This window comes from Cucurbita moschata, unplaced genomic scaffold (genome assembly GCF_002738365.1).
Source record: "Cucurbita moschata cultivar Rifu unplaced genomic scaffold, Cmos_1.0 Cmo_Scf00002, whole genome shotgun sequence".
In the NCBI taxonomy this organism is placed as follows: Eukaryota; Viridiplantae; Streptophyta; class Magnoliopsida; order Cucurbitales; family Cucurbitaceae; genus Cucurbita; species Cucurbita moschata.
The window spans coordinates 6,736,206-6,753,077 of NW_019268518.1; the positions used below are offsets into that span (position 1 = coordinate 6,736,206).

Below are 16,872 nucleotides of genomic sequence, written 5' to 3' on the forward strand. Positions count from 1 at the left end.
ATCATTTTGAAAGAAATTAAAAAATTTTACTTTTTAAATGGAACAAATTTTTTTTATATTTCTTTATTTTGTATAACTGGTTAAGCAACGACGTCGTTTAAAGCAAAATTGATATTGGAGGGAGAGCTACTTGCCAGAGAGCTTTCTTCTCCTTGCTTGCTTGAGCTGCCATTGTAATCTTGTTGCTTCGCAAGGAGGCGGAAGAGGAACATCTCGGTAACTCTCTCTCTATCTCTCGAATTGAATGAATGTTAAAAACTTGAGCGGTTCTTTCTGGTGTTCATTTCATTAGCTTATTTGATTTGGGATAGACGGATAGTTATCGTGGAATTTAATGTGCGTAGAAGAAAATATCTGCGCATCCTTAACTTTTCTTCTTTCTCGTTCATGGGTATTGAATATACGAACACGTTCTTTCATCTCATAAGTAAAATCGAGAATGGAATGGTGGGGAAACCCATCTTCCAGAGTAGATTACGAAATTGATTGTGAATTTTAAACTAGTTTAATATTCGTGTTCTTAGAGGCTGTTTTCTTTTCTCTGCAGGTTCACTGATTTGGAATGATTCCTCCTGGATTGTAAACCTTCTTGTTCTTTTCATGTTTAGTAAATTATGAGAGGATTGCTTATAAATCCCACTCTGATTTTATCAAATGAGTTGAATTACCAACTTCACTCGTGTTACCCTGTTAGTTGTGCACACAAGCATTTCCATGGTATTCCAGAATTGAAATCATGTATAAGGCGTAGGATAACTCATGGGGGTAATGTAGCTTCAATGTCGTCGATGAGTATTCCACGATTGAATTTCGTGGTTCGCTCCACAAAAGCTCTGGAATATAGGACATGTGAAGAGGATGAGGCTATTAGATTGGTTGTTGATGAAGGAGTCGAAGAATCGTCTCGGGAGTGGAAATCGCCTCCCTGGGGAGAAGTGAAAAATCAGGATGAGTCAATCTTTCAATCTGAAGATGTAAACCAATCCGAAGGGTTAGAAGGGGAGGGTTTGGTAAGTGACAGAAAGGTGTATTTTCTTGAGGAAACTGATGAAGTTATGCTATCAAAGCGTATTTTAATTCTCAGTAGAAAAAATAAGGTCAGAAGTGCAATGGAATTGTTCAGGTCCATGCATTTAGCAGGTCTTCTGCCAAGTTTTCATGCTTCAAATTCACTTTTAGCTTGTCTTTTGAGGAATGGGCTGTTTGATGATGGTTTACGAATCTTCGAGTTTATGAAGTCAAACAAGCTATCAACAGGGCACACTTATAGCCTTATACTCAAAGCAGTTGCTGATACTCATGGATTTCTTTCTGCTCTTGAGATGTTTAGGACATGGGAGCACGAATATGACTTAAAACAGTTCGATGCAATTGTTTATAACACGATGATATCGGTCTGTGGAAAAGAGAATAACTGGGTTGAAGCTGAGAGAATATGGAGACTAATGGAGGCAAATGGCTGTAGTACAACACATCTAACTTATTCTCTATTGGTGAGCATGTACGTCCGCTGCAACCAGAACGAACTTGCGATCGACATTTATGTAAAGATGGTTCAAAATGATTTAAAACCAGCTAATGATACAATGCAAGCTATTATTGGCGCATCTTCAAGGGAAGGGAGGTGGGATTTTGCTTTAAGAGTCTTTCAAGATATGTTGAAATGTGGACTCGAACCTAATTCCGTTGCATTCAATGCCTTGATCAATGCTCTAGGAAAAGCTAATGAGGTCACTTTAGCATTCAGCATATACAATAGGATGAAATCTATGGGTCATTCACCTGATGTTTATACATGGAAGGCTCTACTTGGTGCTCTTTACAAGGCAAATCGCTACAACGATGCTATTCGTCTCTTTCAGTTTGTGAAAAGAGAGGAGAAGGCTCAATTGAATATACATATTTACAATACCATTCTATTGTCTTGTTCAAAGCTTGGGTTATGGGATAGGGCTCTCCAAATTTTGTGGGAAATGGAGGCCGCCTCTGGTCGCTTAGTCTCGGCATCATCATATAACATCGTTATTAGTGCATGTGAGATGGCTAAGAAGCCAGAAATTGCGTTGCGAGTTTACGAACGCATGATTCATCAGAAGCTCACTCCTGATACCTTCACTCTTTTGTCGCTTATCCGAAGCTGCATTTGGGGATCTTTATGGGATGAAGTGGAACTACTTCTATCTGTAAGTGTTCGCCTCTATGACTCGTCCTGTGCCTCGACGACACTCTTATACTATTTTGAATAGGGACAGATCTTCCCTGTCAAAATTTAGTTCAAACTTTTCATTGCATTAGCATCATTCAATGGACAGAATGAAAAAACATCATTGAAATCCATATGATTGAACTGGAAAATGAGGCTTTCTATTAGACAATTATGGTTTTTGTTGTGTTTTTTCTCTCTGATGATCTTATTCATCTACAATTCCTTGTTCCGATGTTCTTCTTTCGAACGTTTTTCGACATTTTGCATTCAGAATTATTTGGACGTATACCTGATAGTTGTTGTTCTTCAGAAGTCTGCACACGACGCATCTGTATACAATGCTGTCATCCAAGGAATGTGCTTAAGAGGCAAGACTGATTTAGCAAAAAAGCTTTACACGAAGATGCGCAAAATCGGTATCCAACCAGATGGAAAAACACGAGCTTTGATGCTTCAGACGTTGCCGAAGGATCGTGCTGGACTGAAGAACAGGTTGGCTTCTCGTTTCAAGAAAAGGCACAGACATTATCGCCACAGGTAACATGAATGAATGTAAAACAAGGTGTGAAAAGATTAGATTACTGTAAATGAAGTATATATTGTAGATGCATCATGCTAGCTCAAACTCATTGTTGTATAGCTTAGCAGAATGGCTGGTTGATTGCATCAGTTGGCTTATATTCCATAAAAAAAATCTCCTGATCAATCGTATCCAAATTCTACGAGCGATAATCATTTGATTTATGATTTTTCAAATTTATGCTCGTTTCTTATGTTCTTTTAGTTGTACGAGTATAGTTTTGTGGATAAAATACTAATTATCAATCTCATTTTTTTTACTTAAAAAAAAAATATATTTGATGCTTTTTATTTAAAGTTTTTTTTCTTTCTAAAATAATAATTTTATTGAGAAAAAAAGAATAGAAATGACATTTTCTACATTAAAAAAAAACATTTATTAAGTGAAATTTAATGTAATTATATAAGCAGTTTTTACCTTTTAACTTGTATTACATTAATCTAATAGTTTAAAAAATTTATCAAGTTTGGAAAGTTTATATCAAATAATTAAAATATTTAATTTTTTATGTGAAAAATAAAGGAAATGGTTCAAAACTTTCCATAAAAAAACCGAACCCGGTTCAAAATTTGTTAGCGTTCGGAAAATTGTGATCCGCGACTTTTGTTGTCCGGACGAACAGAAGTACTTTCTTTATTTCTTCTTGTTCTTTTTTAGAAAGAAGAAATAGCCACAAATCCACCGTGTTATTCCAACATTCCTGATTCGGCCATGCATCAATTTCAATTCCCAATAAAAAAGATGAAAATATGTTAATAATGAAGCAGCTTCGTCTCGATTTCATGCACGGTTTCAGCCAGATCCTATACACCTTCGATATCAAAGCTTCATTGCTTCTTCTTCTTCCTCCAGTTCTCCTTCCTCTGCATTTCCATGTGCATTGTTGTGATTTCTAGGATTCGTACTCTGATCTTTGTTCTTTAGCTGGTTTGCTTTCTGGGTTCCTTTCTCATGAACCGACCGTGTCAATGTAGCGATCTTCTTTATGTTAGACTCGGACGAAGATCAGACTCCGCGAACGGAACGAAATCACGGGGAGACTGGGAAACGAATCACTGCGATTGGAGATTCATTGAAAGTTCTCCAATGGGGCTGTGAAGTTGATGCAAGCTAAGCGAGTATGGTCAAAGAAGGGAAGGCAGGCACTCCTGCCAAGCTAATAGTTGATGCTCTGCTTCAGCGGTTCCTCCCTCTCGCTCGACGTCGAATCGAAACCACTCAAGCTCAGGTTCATTTTCTATTTTGTTTCCTCTTCTCTGGCCCCATGTTTCCCATCTAGAAAATGTCATGTGGAGTTCTGCTAGTCCGATGAAAATGTTATAGTCACTCTGTTGGAAATGTGAAGAAAAATGGATGTGCTTACTTTTTCCATTAGTATCATCACGAATTATTGTTACAATTTGAGGATTTTTTGATGTTGGGTGTATACCGTGTATTATCTGGTACTCTGATAGATTCTTTTCAGTTTTTCTGGATGCCAGTAGCCCAGTGCTTAATGATTTCATGTGATTTCTTGATCTGGCGGGCACATTTTGTCGTTGTTCTATGCACTCTGACGAGCAAGTCACGAAATCAATTTTCATTCATGTCCAGTTATGTTGTGTAGTACTATTTTGTAAAGAATCCACCACTTTCTTTACTTGATTGCCTCAATTTGCAGGATGGACAATATCTTCGACCATCAGACCCTGCCTATGAGCAAGTACTGGATTCCTTGGCAATGGTTGCCACACACACACCTGTACCACTTTTAGAGGCACTTCTTCGATGGAGAGAAAGGTGCCTCAACTTACCTAGTCTCCTCTATTTTCAGTTATCGTTCTCTTAACGACAATCACTGCCAATTGGAATTAGTTTGAGAGAATCAATAATTTTTATGTAACATTTCTTAGTTTTGACGTCCTATTTTTTTAACATTTCTTTTAATGAATACAAGTATCTTGGCGTAATTGTGTTGCATGTATGGGTGTGTTTATCGTAATTTTTAAAACAATTTGGAAATAAAATCTTACCAATTAAGAGAAAGTACAACTAAAATAAGAGGATAACATCCTCTGACCTCTGTGTAAAGTAAACTGGGATTGGGATTTGGGAACAAGTGTTCAATAGGGGTATAGTTAAACAAATTTTGTCAAGTGTGTGGTGAAAGGTGGAGAAATTGTGATTGTTTTGAAGGGTATATTGGTAAAGAAGTGTGGTGGCGACGAGAGTGTGCGTTGACCTGTGTTTTACAGTGATTAGCGTGTTACTGTGTGGGGGTTACAGTTTTGAAGTAGAGATGCGTTGAGGAGAAACTTATTTTAAGAAACGTGTAAAAAGAGGTTTTGAAGAAAATTGGATAACTGATAAGTGAAGGGAAAATATCCTTCCTTCAAGGCTTTTAGTTTTAGATAGGGCGACTTACTCTTTATGTTTTTCTTTGTGCTTGCGGCTGAGTTCCTAAGTAGGTGATAGAACATCAGACTCGCATGACTTTAGAAGGAAGAAGAATTTCGTGGGCCTATCCTAGGCAGTGATCTTGATGTTATGAAGTGGAAAGGAGAGTTTGAGAAACATGTTTGTTAGAGGTGGCCATGTTAAGATGAGGGTGTAAAAAGAGGGGAGTGTGTATATTCAAATGGAGCTAATGTGTTTAGTTTTTGTTCTTTACAATTCTCCTTTGTTTTGAAATGCTGGTTACTCTTAATAAGATATTGTTAAGACACTGCCGCCAGATAATCTTTTCTTATAGTTCTTTGACAATTTCTCTTTTGCTCCTCATTGCAGCGAATCTCCAAAGGGTGCAAATAACACATCTACTTTCCAAAGAAAGGTTTGCTTATTTTGTGAAAACTATTTAAAATGAATGTTGCTGTTTGAAAGCTTTATGGTTGCCATGTCAATGGAAAGTTTCCAATCGTCTCAGTTGTTGTGGATTGGCATTAGTCTTGGTTGTTGAGGGTCGCCATTAATTCTTGATGATTCTTACCAATTGGTATCTTCATCAGGTTAAATAGTTCAAAATGCTTTACTTTTTCAGTGGGACTGTTTTCTTCCCTACCTGTTTTCCTTGGCTATCAAAACTAACTATCCACACATTTTCCCTTGTGGCTTATTTTCTTGTAACTTTTGGATCCTTTACAACGATTGGAATAATCTCTTTTAGTTTCTTTTTTTCTTGGCTTGAGGATCTACCATCTAATCATCCCTTCTCATCTTTTTGTACCGTTTTGCACTTCGCCAGGCGTGGGCTCGTGGGGAAATTTTGTTTTTCTGTTGTTTGTTAACAATGAAAGAAACATTCACCTGTTCAAATTTTCCTCTTGAGTGTGCTTTTAAATTCAAGTACTATTCATTTTGCTCAGTAGGTAAAGTTTCCAAAAAGGTTTTCAATGGTACTTTATTCTAGAAAAGTTTTCATCATTTGTTTTTTTGTTTCCAAAATAATTCGTTCTAACAGGGATGGATAGTGTTCTTGATATCATTGCTTTAAAATCCCTTGTTCGGAGAAGTTTGCTTTATTAACTTGGAAGTTATTATGATATGCTTTCTCGGGGCATAGCTTGCAGTTGAGTGCATATTTTGCTCAGCATGTATTCGCTTTGTGGAGTGCTGCCCTCAGGAAGAACTCACTGGTTTGCACAGTGTTCTATTGAACTAGTTTAAGTTATTTTTCTTCTTTTGTAGCTAATTGGCAGCGGTTTATCATTGTAGAGAAGCTTTGGTCTGGGCTTGAAAACTTCGTTTTTGATTGGCTAATTAATGCTGACAGGTAAGGTTGCTTTGGCTTCGATAATGAACTATCCAGTTTATTCTATTTTTCTGGCGTAGATATAATCTTTCATTAAAATAAATAGATCAGTATGGAAATTCCGTAATCGTTCTTGAAATTTAATATTTAGATTGGTAAGCTTTATTTTTATTTTTAGAAATTGTTGTATCCTTTTGTTTGAGTCGTGGAAGTTTCATTTCAAGCATTTCTTGCGCTATGCTCTGTATGGATAGAAACTTTGTCGTTTGTACCATAATTGCTTGCCAATGCTTTGATACTGAATATAGAAGTTTGGTGACTTTTAACTTCTCAAGTATCAACGAAAAGTTTGCGTTTCTCGTCAAATAAAAAATAAATAATACTGAATGTAGCATTGAAATTCTGTCTATATCTTGTAGACCAAAGTTTACTATCTTTTGCAGCTTTATCTTTATGTGATATTTACTTACATTGAGGCGTTTTTGTTCCGCTTTATTTTTGTCATATTGTTATGTTTTTTCACTCCCTCGTGGAGTTTGTTTTTTTTGAGTTTGAGTGTCCTTTCATTTTCTTAATGAAAATTTTGTTTTTTAGTTAAAAAAAAAATTGTTATTAGATTTATTCCCTTTGTTAATATCAAGGGTGGATCTACGTAGGGGCCACAGAGTGTCCCCACATTTAATGATTTTATATATATTGTTGAAAGTCTCATGTTGCAAGTTTTTCTTATTTATGAACTTTCTTATTTGTCTTTCTTATTTAATTGTATATCTGATCGATACGTGAATTCAAAAATGTCAAATATGTTGAGAACTTATGAGTCATAATTTTTTAAACTTTTTTTGAATATACTGAAGACCTGTTGAATATAATATTGAAGTTCAATAATTTATTTGACACAAAATTGAAACTTCATGGCTATTAGATACTTTTTAAAGTTTATATACCTTATAGACACAAATTTAAAAATCAAAGGTAACCTTATATGAATTTTCCCCACCTTTAACATTAATTCTTGGATCTGACACTGGTTTATATCGGCAGTATTATAATCATTTATCAGACAATACGACTTTGATGTCCAGATATTGGCAAATTGTTTAGAGAGATGTGCTTGTGCATATATACCTGTTGTTTTTCTTATTGACAAGGAAATTCTTTTTAGTTCTGAGTAAATGTCATTGCAGGGTCGTTAGCCAGGTGGAATATCCCTCATTAGTCGATTTGCGAGGGCTTCTTTTGGATCTTGTTGCACAGCTGTTAGGTGCTTTGTCTCGCATCAGGTGAACAATTTCGTCCTAACATTTGAAACTTATTTGAATTGGACTTCTCGCATGTAATATTTTCAATATAATTTTCAGGTTTACATAAGCTTTTGTTTATCATGCATGCATGTATGTCAATTGATGCTTGCTTTATTATTATATCATAGCATTGGAATTCTACTTGTTTTAGCATTAACTAGTTCTGCGATGCACTTCTCTCTGCTTCACGAACTTATGTTTATAGTCATGTTACTTGAATTAAAAAGGGGTTAAAACATTTATACTCTGTTGGGTTATTATTTGCAGGTTTAATTCTGTGACTGAACGCTTCTTCATGGAACTCAATACTCGTCGGATAGACACTAGTGTTTTACGAAGTGAAACTCTTAGTATAATCAACGGGATGCGCTACCTTAAGCTTGGGGTATGTATATAGTTTATTTTTATGAAAAGTCGTGTGAAGATAACAGCATTGCATGAACTTCACTTCTCAGGTTAAGACCGAGGGTGGCTTGAACGCATCTGCATCTTTTTTGGCTAAAGCCAACCCTCTTAATCGTGCTCCACATAAGCGCAAAAGCGAGCTTCACCATGCCCTCTGCAATATGCTTTCAAACATCCTTGCACCTCTGGCAGATGGAGGGAAGGGCCAATGGTCGCCTTCTGGTGTTGAACGTTCACTAAATTTATGGTATGAAGCTGTTGGACGAATTCGAGCACAACTGATGCATTGGATGGATAAACAGAGCAAACACATTAATGTAAGTGGGCTCCATTTTGTCTCCTCCCTGTAAAGAGGTCAATATTTTATTTACTATATTAAATTTATAAATTTGGATTGGAGCTTTTTTTTCTGTTTTGGCTCTTTGACATGCATGGCGTGGTCTGTTAGCTTTTTTTGTATCTTTCACCGTTCTTGATGAAAAAATTGTATCTTCTGAAGAACATAGAGGATATATCGTTTGGAGATAAATATATGCTAAGGTAATTATATTTCTAACAGTTATCAGATACAGTAAAAAAAAAAATTGCTGATAAAAGTATATTTTCCAAAATTGATGAGATTGTTGTCTCTGGGAGTAGCCGAACAAATTTGGTTAGGTAGATATATTTGAGGTCATAATACTTTTGGATCTCATAGTAACATTCTTCTTCATATCCAACATCATGTCTGTTTTTCCTGCTGTGCTTTACATCAGTAGTTCTTTGTGTTCTAGGTTGGTTATCCGTTGGTCACTCTTCTTCTCTGTCTTGGTGATCCTCAAATATTTCACAACAACCTAAGCCCCCATATGGAGTATCTCTACAAGCTCCTTAGAGTAAGTACAATTTACTTTTGAATTAAGGAAGTTAATGATGACTACAGCTAACTCTAAAAGATCCTCGACTCTTCTTCAATGTTCAATTTAGGAAGTTTCTAAAGTATATTTGAATGGCAAATGAAAGTGGCATCCCGTTCCCATCACTCATATTTATAAAATGTTGGTTTGATTGTGCAGGACAAGAATCATCGATTTATGGCCTTGGACTGTCTTCATCGGGTTTTAAGGTTTTACTTGAGTGTTCATGCAGCTAATCAGGCCCCAAATCGCATATGGGACTACTTAGACAGTGTGACTTCGCAAATTCTTACCGTTATAAAGAAAGGATTGCTTACTCAAGATGTTCAACATGATAAACTAGTTGAGTTTTGTGTGACTATTTCGGAACATAGTATTGATTTTGCAATGAACCACTTGTTATTGGAATTATTAAAACAAGAGAGTTCTGGTGAGGGAAAAGTTATTGGTCTTCGTGTTCTCCTTGCCATTGTTACATCTCCTTCAGGCCAGCAAATTGGCTCGGATATATTTAAAGGTAACCAACTAGTTAAGAGCCTCCGAACTTGCTAAAGGTACATTGTTTAATCTAATCAACTTTGTTGCATCGGCAGGTCATGATATTAGCCACTATGTTCCAAAGGTGAGGGCAGCAATTGAATTAATTTTAAGGTCGTGTCATAGAACCTACCGTCGGGCTCTTCTAACTTCTTCAAGGAACAACATCGGTAATTTGTTTTCTAATTTTTTACAGTGCCTATTTGTAAGAAGATAGTTTGGGCGTCAAAAGAATTGAAGATTGAGGACCTCACTGAGGTGCTTACCTAGGAGAGCCTGCTTTACTTGATAATAGATAAGGTGTCAAGGGTGTACATGGTGCCTACATGTATTGCATAATGAACACCTTAATGCTAGAGTATGTTGTGCGAACTGCCATATTAGAGTGAAAAGTAAAATATTCATCATTAAATAGCTTTGAATCAACAGCTCAGAAACTAGTCATATTCTTAATAAATCTATAAGCACGAACTTCTTAAAAATCAACAAAGCTTTTCTTCTTTGGGAAGCAGACAATCTCCAATTAATTATGAGATCTTGTGCATTTGTAGCTGTTTTAGTTGTTGCCCGCTTCTTACAAGAATGGTTTGATCTTTAGTTAGTGTTGTTTTTGCCTGTTTTAGGACATTCTATTTAAACTTTAGGTCTTTTTAGCTTCTGACATCTCCTTTCTTGCTATAGTTGAATACTTCCTACTCAAGTTTTATTATTATACTTGTGAAAGCTGTATACTTCTCGTTTGATCTTCTTTTTCTTAAACTTAAGTATCTAGCTTTTATTTTTATGGGAAAATTGAAAGCGAATTGTTCTCTTCTTAGATTCTGTGACAAAGGAGAAGTCCCAAGGATATCTTTTCCAGTCAGTCCTGAAGTGTATACCATATTTGATCGAAGAAGTTGGAAGGAGTGATAAAATAACTGATATAATACCTCAGCATGGAATTAGTATTGATCCTGGTGTTCGAGAAGAAGCAGTCCAGGTACTGAACAGGATAGTAAGATATCTTCCTCATCGTCGCTTTGCTGTAATGCGAGGGATGGCTAACTTCATCCTACGGCTTCCTGATGAATGTTCACTTCTTATACAAACATCATTGGGGCGCTTGCTGGAACTTATGCGATTTTGGAGAGCTTGTTTGATTGAGGACTGTCTGGAAAATGAGGCCAATGATGAGAAGCGTACAGTTCAAAGAACTGAAGGGTTCAAGAAACCATCATTTCTTCATCAGTCAGGAGAATCAATTGAATTTCGTGCTTCAGAGATGGATGCAGTTGGTTTGATCTTCCTTAGTTCTGTGGATGGTCAAGCTAGGCATACAGCGTTGGAGTTATTGCGCTGTGTGCGTGCCTTGCGGAATGACATTCGAGACCTTGCAATACTTGACCAACCAGATTATACTTTTAAATATGATGCTGAGCCAATATTTATTATAGATGTAGTAGAGGAGCATGGGGTATTTTTCTTATAATGCCTTTTGCACTTCTCAGCAGTTCCTCTTCACTTGACTCATTGAACTGCAATGATCTCAAACTGGATTATTCAACTACAGGATGACATTGTTCAAAACTGTTACTGGGATTCAGGGCATCCGTTTGATTTGAAGCGAGAATGTGATGCAATCCCTCCAGATGTTACTCTTCAGTCCATAGTATTTGAAAGCCTTGACAAGAACAGATGGGCACGTTGTCTCAGTGAGTTGGTTAAGTTTGCTTCTGAGGTATGCCCAACTTCTGTTCAGGAAGCAAGGTAAATTATGCTTTTCCCAAAAACTGGGCTTTCTTGAAAATTATATCTTTTAAGGATTTGCTGGGTTGCTTTTTGGCGACTCTGTTATGAGCTACTGTCCAATATTGGGCCTTCTTTGTCTCTCTGTGATTTAATGGTCAACATTTGAAGTTTCTGCTCTAGTATGTATTTTATACATAATTTTGGCTGGCAGGGTTGAGGTTTTGCAACGTCTTGCTCATGTCACACCAGTTGATTTAGGTGGAAAGGCCCATCAATCCCAAGATTCAGACAACAAATTGGATCAGTGGCTAATGTATGCTATGTTCTTATGTTCATGCCCCCCAAATCCCAAAGAAAGTCCTGCCTCAGGAAAGGCCAAAGAACTTTATCACTTTATTTTCCCTTCAATAAAGTCTGGATCAGAACCGCGCGTGGTCAGTACATTTTCTAGACAAGTTTTCTGCCTCAACTTTATTTTCTTTTCCTTTTTATGTCTCACCTGTGGTTTGTAAATTGTTTGGTTTTAAATAAACTAACTAAATTAAGTTTATTTACCAGTACTAAAGTTTGTCAGTTCTCCTAATTCAGAATGCAGCCACCATGGCTCTTGGACACTCGCATTTTGAAGCTTGTGAATTAATGTTCAGTGAGCTCGCATCTTTTACCAACGAAGTTTCCCAGGAGACTGAGGGAAAGCCAAAATGGAAGGTATTATTCAAAGTGCATTGTCTTTTATTAAATGATGTATGTGAAGTAGTTTTGTTTTGTATTTTGAGATTCAATATGCATTTGTAGAGTTTCTTAACTGGAATACATAATACTTTCTGGGCCAAAACTTTATACTCGCAAGTATAACCACCAATTGCTTGCATTTTAAAGCAATCAAGAACTGGAGTTGGAGCATACTCTGGAAAAGAATGGTTATAAAGATGAATGATTTGTTGAATGTCTTACATGCATGATTGTGCATTTATCAACGTGAAAGAGCCTTTTGTAACCCCATGGATTCTATCTCTTTTGTAAATTTCATACGTTAGTGCAAGTGTTTCTTGTATTCAGGTGCTTTCATATCAAAATTTCTTCTTGTGATGACTAACTGACTTCCATACTTTCAGAGCCAAAAACCACGACGTGAGGAGCTTCGTATTCATATTGCAAATATTTACCGTACTGTTGCAGATAAAATTTGGCCTGGCATGCTGGCACGTAAATCAGTTTTTCGTCGCCATTATCTCAAGTTTATCGATGAGACAACCAAACAAATTTTAACAGCACCGTCGGACAGCTTTCAGGAAATGCAACCTCTTAGATATTCACTTGCTTCTGTTCTGAGATCTCTAGCCCCAGAATTTGTTGAGACAAAGTCAGAGAAATTTGACCTTAGAACTAGAAAGCGGCTATTTGACCTTCTACTCTCTTGGTCTGATGATACAGGTGGTTCATGGGGCCAGGATGGTCTAAGCGATTATAGACGAGAAGTAGAACATTACAAATCTTCTCAGCATGCTCGGTCGAAAGAATCTGTCGATAAGAATCCATTGGATAAAGATCTTAGTGAACAAATTGAAGTAATCTGGGCTTCCATGACTGCTATGGCTTCACTCTTGTATGGGCCCTGCTTCGATGATAATGCTAGGAAAATGAGTGGCAGGGTCATTTCTTGGATAAATAGTCTGTTTATTGAACCTGCACTCAGGGCTCCTTTTGGTTATTCACCGGCTGATCCTAGAACTCCATCTTACCCCAAGTCCGTAGAAGGCGGCCGTGGCACTGCTGGTCGTGATAGGCAAAAGGGGGTTAACAATCGTGTTTCGTTAGCAAAATTGGCTTTGAAGAATCTCCTCATTACAAATTTGGACCTGTTTCCTGCTTGCATTGATCAGGTAAGATAATTCTTTTATATCTTCTGCGACGGATTTTGTCTAGTTAAAATTTACAACAGAGTTCTCTTTTTATCTTCAGTGCTACTACTCCGATGCTGGCATAGCTGATGGTTACTTCAGCGTGCTGGCAGAGGTTTATATGCGTCAAGAGATACCAGAATGTGAAATCCAAAGGCTTTTGAGCTTAATTCTATACAAGGTGGTGGACCCTAGTAGACAAATTCGTGATGATGCTCTTCAGATGCTTGAGACTCTTTCTGTTCGTACGTGGGCTGTAAATGGCATGGAGGGACCAGGGAGTTATAGAGCAGCCGTTGTTGGTAACCTTCCTGATTCATACCAACAGTTTCAGTATAAGCTCTCTTGTAAACTCGCTAAAGATCACCCTGGATTGAGTCAACTGCTTTGTGAGGAGATAATGCAAAGGCAACTTGATGCAGTTGATGTCATAGCTCAACATCAGGTTCTTACGTGCATGGCTCCATGGATTGAGAACCTTAATTTCTGGAAACTAAAGGACTCAGGTTGGAGTGATAGACTTCTTAAAAGCCTTTATTATGTCACATGGCGACATGGGGATCAGTTTCCTGATGAAATCGAAAAGCTCTGGAGCACGATTGCTAGCAAACCGAGGAACGTAAGTCCAGTTCTGGATTTCTTAATCACGAAAGGAATTGAAGATTGTGATTCCAATGCATCTGCAGAAATAAGTGGTGCTTTTGCCACATATTTCTCAGTTGCAAAGCGGGTGAGTTTGTACTTAGCACGGATTTGTCCTCAGCGTACTATTGATCACCTGGTCTACCAATTGGCGCAGCGCATGCTGGAAGACAGCATCGAGCCAGTTGGTGTCGGTTTCAAGGGGGATTTAAGTGGGAACTTTGTATTGGAATTCTCTCAGGGGCCTCTAGTTGCCCAAGTTACTTCTGTTGTAGACAGCCAACCACACATGTCACCACTACTTGTACGTGGATCCCTTGATGGTCCGAGAAATACTAGTGGGAACTTAAACTGGAAAACAGCTGGTGTAACAGGCCGAAGTGGATCTGGCCCTCTAAGTTCAATGTCTCCTGAGTTGAACATTCCTCCAGTAAATATAGCGCGTTCAGGCCAACTAATTCCAGGTTTAGTAAACATGTCCGGTCCTTTGAAGGGTGTTAGAAGTTCTACTGGAAGTATACGAAGTCGGCATGTTTCCAGGGACAATGTTGACTATCTCCTTGACATGCCAAGCTCTGGTGAAGATGGGCTTCATTCTGGGGTTCCTGTCCATGGGGTGAATGCTAAAGAACTACGTTCTGCGCTACAGTGTCATCAACAACATTCTCTGACACATGCAGACATCGCATTGATCCTCCTCGCTGAAATTGCGTATGAGAACGATGAAGATTTCCGCGAGCACTTGCCGTTGCTTTTCCATGTCACCTTTGTTTCTCTGGATAGTTCGGAAGACATTGTGTTAGAACATTGCCAGCAATTGCTTGTTAATTTACTATATTCACTTGCAGGTCGTCACTTGGAACTTTATGAAGTTGAAAACATTGATGGAGAGAATAGGCAACAGGTTGTCAGCCTGATCAAGTATGTTCAGTCAAAGCGTGGAAGCATGATGTGGGAGAACGAAGACCCGTCGGTTGTGAGGGCCGAGCTTCCTAGTGCAGTACTTCTCTCTGCTCTGGTTCTGAGCATGGTGGATGCCATCTTCTTCCAAAGTGATTTACGTGAGACGTGGGGATTGGAGGCACTGAAATGGGCCATGGAATGTACATCACGACACCTTGCTTGTCGCTCACACCAGATATACCGTGCATTACGACCGAGTGTTACAAGTGATACTTGTGTGTCTCTCCTTCGTTGCCTACATAGATGTCTGGGAAATCCGGTACCCCCGGTATTGGGGTTCATTATGGAAATCCTGTTAACCTTGCAGGTAATGGTAGAGAACATGGAGCCTGAAAAGATGATACTCTATCCTCAACTCTTCTGGGGGTGCGTGGCTATGATGCACACAGATTTTGTCCATGTATACTGCCAGGTTCTCGAGCTCTTCTCTCGAGTGATGGATCGTTTATCATTCTGGGACAAAACAACTGAAAACGTACTCCTTTCAAGCATGCCTCGAGATGGATTTGATACTAATAACGTCATTGGAGACTTCCAACGGATTGATACTAGAATGGGCTATGAGAAGCCTCCATCCACTGGGAATCTTCCAACGTTTGAAGGTGTTCAGCCTCTTGTACTTAAAGGGCTAATGTCAACTGTTAGTCATGGTGTCTCAATAGAGGTTCTTTTACGGATTACAGTGCACTCATGTGATTCCATATTCGGCGATGCAGAAACGAGACTTCTGATGCACATCACAGGCTTAGTTCCATGGCTCTGCTTGCAGCTCAGTAAGGATCCACTGAAAGGACCAACTTCACCACTCCAGCAACAACATAAAAAAGCATGCTCAGTTGCATCCAATATTTCTATCTGGTGTCGAGCCAAATCACTCGACGAATTAGCCAATGTTTTCATGGCGTACTCTCGAGGCGAGATCAAGAGTATTGAAACCCTTCTTGCTTGTGTCTCCCCTTTACTCTGCAACGAGTGGTTTCCACAGTACTCGGCGCTGGCTTTCGGGCACTTGCTACGCTTACTGGAGAAAGGGCCAGTCGAATACCAGCGTGTAATACTGCTCATGCTGAAAGCATTACTCCGGCATACTCCTGTGGATGCTTCCCAAAGTCCACAAATGTATGCAATCGTCTCACAGTTGGTGGAGAGCACATTGTGCTGGGAGGCATTGAGTGTGTTAGAAGCTCTTCTACGGAGTTGTAGTTCAATGACAAATCCACACCCATATGAACCAGAGTCCTTTGAAAATGGACTGAGTGGAGTGATGGACAAGATTTTGGCTCCTCAGACATCGTTCAAGGCTCCCTTACAACATGGTTTTTTATCAACGCCTGGATCAAATGAATCAGGAGCCTCAGCAAGAGAGGTGGCTCTGCAGAATACACGGCTTATTCTTGGGCGGGTTCTTGATACCTGCGTACTGGGAAAGCGGAGAGACTACAGAAGGCTGGTTCCTTTCGTTACCAGTATTGGGAATTCTTAACTTGACTCTCTGTGAGTAATTTCTTGTTGTGTAAATGCAATGTATATACACATCAAGAGCAGTTTTGTAGGTAGTCTTCATTCATATTCTCAGTACTGGTAACCATTCATATTCAAGCTTGGTAACCATAACTATATTTTCTTACGAATCATTGAGACCCCACAGTGGTCGGAGAAGGAACGAAACATTCTTTAAAAGGGTGTAGAAACCTCTCTCTAGTAGACACGTTTTAAAACCGTGAGATTGACAGTGATAGGTAGCAGGCCAAAGTGGACAATATTTACCAACGGTGGGTTTGAGTTTTTAAAAAGGGTTTCAGAGTGAGGATGTTGGCCCCCAAGGGGTGAAACGCGTTTTATAAAAAATTCTGAGCCGGTGACGATACAACGGGCCAAAAATGACAATTTGTCCATTGCGGAAAATTCCCCACAGTTGCCTCCCAGAATCCGGGCCGTGTTTCAGTCCCAGAGTGGCTGATCATCCTCTCGGACTAGCTA

General features: G+C 38.6%; 2 protein-coding genes across 3 annotated transcripts; both read left to right on the forward strand.

Annotated features, from left to right (window-relative positions):
• Positions 1 to 105: 105 nt before the first annotated feature.
• LOC111464311 (pentatricopeptide repeat-containing protein At3g29290) lies at positions 106 to 2,948 on the forward strand. Of its 2 annotated transcripts, none has more exons than XM_023108470.1 (3): positions 106 to 216; positions 548 to 2,183; positions 2,520 to 2,948. In XM_023108470.1, exons 2-3 carry the CDS (start codon positions 615 to 617, stop codon positions 2,745 to 2,747), a joined length of 1,797 nt encoding a protein of 598 aa, XP_022964238.1. In that variant the 5' UTR covers positions 106 to 216; positions 548 to 614; the 3' UTR covers positions 2,748 to 2,948. The 2 variants fall into 2 exon arrangements, with proteins under 2 accessions (XP_022964238.1, XP_022964230.1); XM_023108462.1 differs by having other exon boundaries at positions 107 to 216; positions 2,517 to 2,948.
• Positions 2,949 to 3,519: 571 nt separating this feature from the next.
• Positions 3,520 to 16,544, forward strand: LOC111430832. Its single transcript, XM_023067267.1, has 17 exons — positions 3,520 to 4,014; positions 4,447 to 4,565; positions 5,553 to 5,598; positions 6,328 to 6,400; positions 6,480 to 6,537; positions 7,704 to 7,799; positions 8,088 to 8,205; positions 8,276 to 8,542; positions 8,999 to 9,100; positions 9,281 to 9,638; positions 9,715 to 9,828; positions 10,477 to 11,111; positions 11,208 to 11,404; positions 11,598 to 11,820; positions 11,975 to 12,094; positions 12,502 to 13,269; positions 13,349 to 16,544. The coding sequence occupies exons 1-17, from the start codon at positions 3,907 to 3,909 to the stop codon at positions 16,373 to 16,375; spliced, it is 6,429 nt and encodes a 2,142-aa protein (XP_022923035.1). The 5' UTR covers positions 3,520 to 3,906; the 3' UTR covers positions 16,376 to 16,544.
• The last annotated feature ends 328 nt before the right edge of the window (positions 16,545 to 16,872 follow it).

Excerpts from the sequence above, each read along its gene's own strand:
- LOC111464311 (XM_023108462.1), top strand. The coding sequence starts at position 615 with ATGAGAGGATTGCTTATAAATCCCACTCTGATTTTATCAAATGAGTTG. Across the intron at positions 2,184-2,516 it reads AAGTGGAACTACTTCTATCT|AAGTCTGCACACGACGCATC; the intron begins GTAAGTGTTCGC and ends GTTGTTCTTCAG.
- LOC111430832 (XM_023067267.1), top strand. The coding sequence starts at position 3,907 with ATGGTCAAAGAAGGGAAGGCAGGCACTCCTGCCAAGCTAATAGTTGAT. Across the intron at positions 7,800-8,087 it reads GGTGCTTTGTCTCGCATCAG|GTTTAATTCTGTGACTGAAC; the intron begins GTGAACAATTTC and ends TATTATTTGCAG. Across the intron at positions 8,543-8,998 it reads AACAGAGCAAACACATTAAT|GTTGGTTATCCGTTGGTCAC; the intron begins GTAAGTGGGCTC and ends TTTGTGTTCTAG.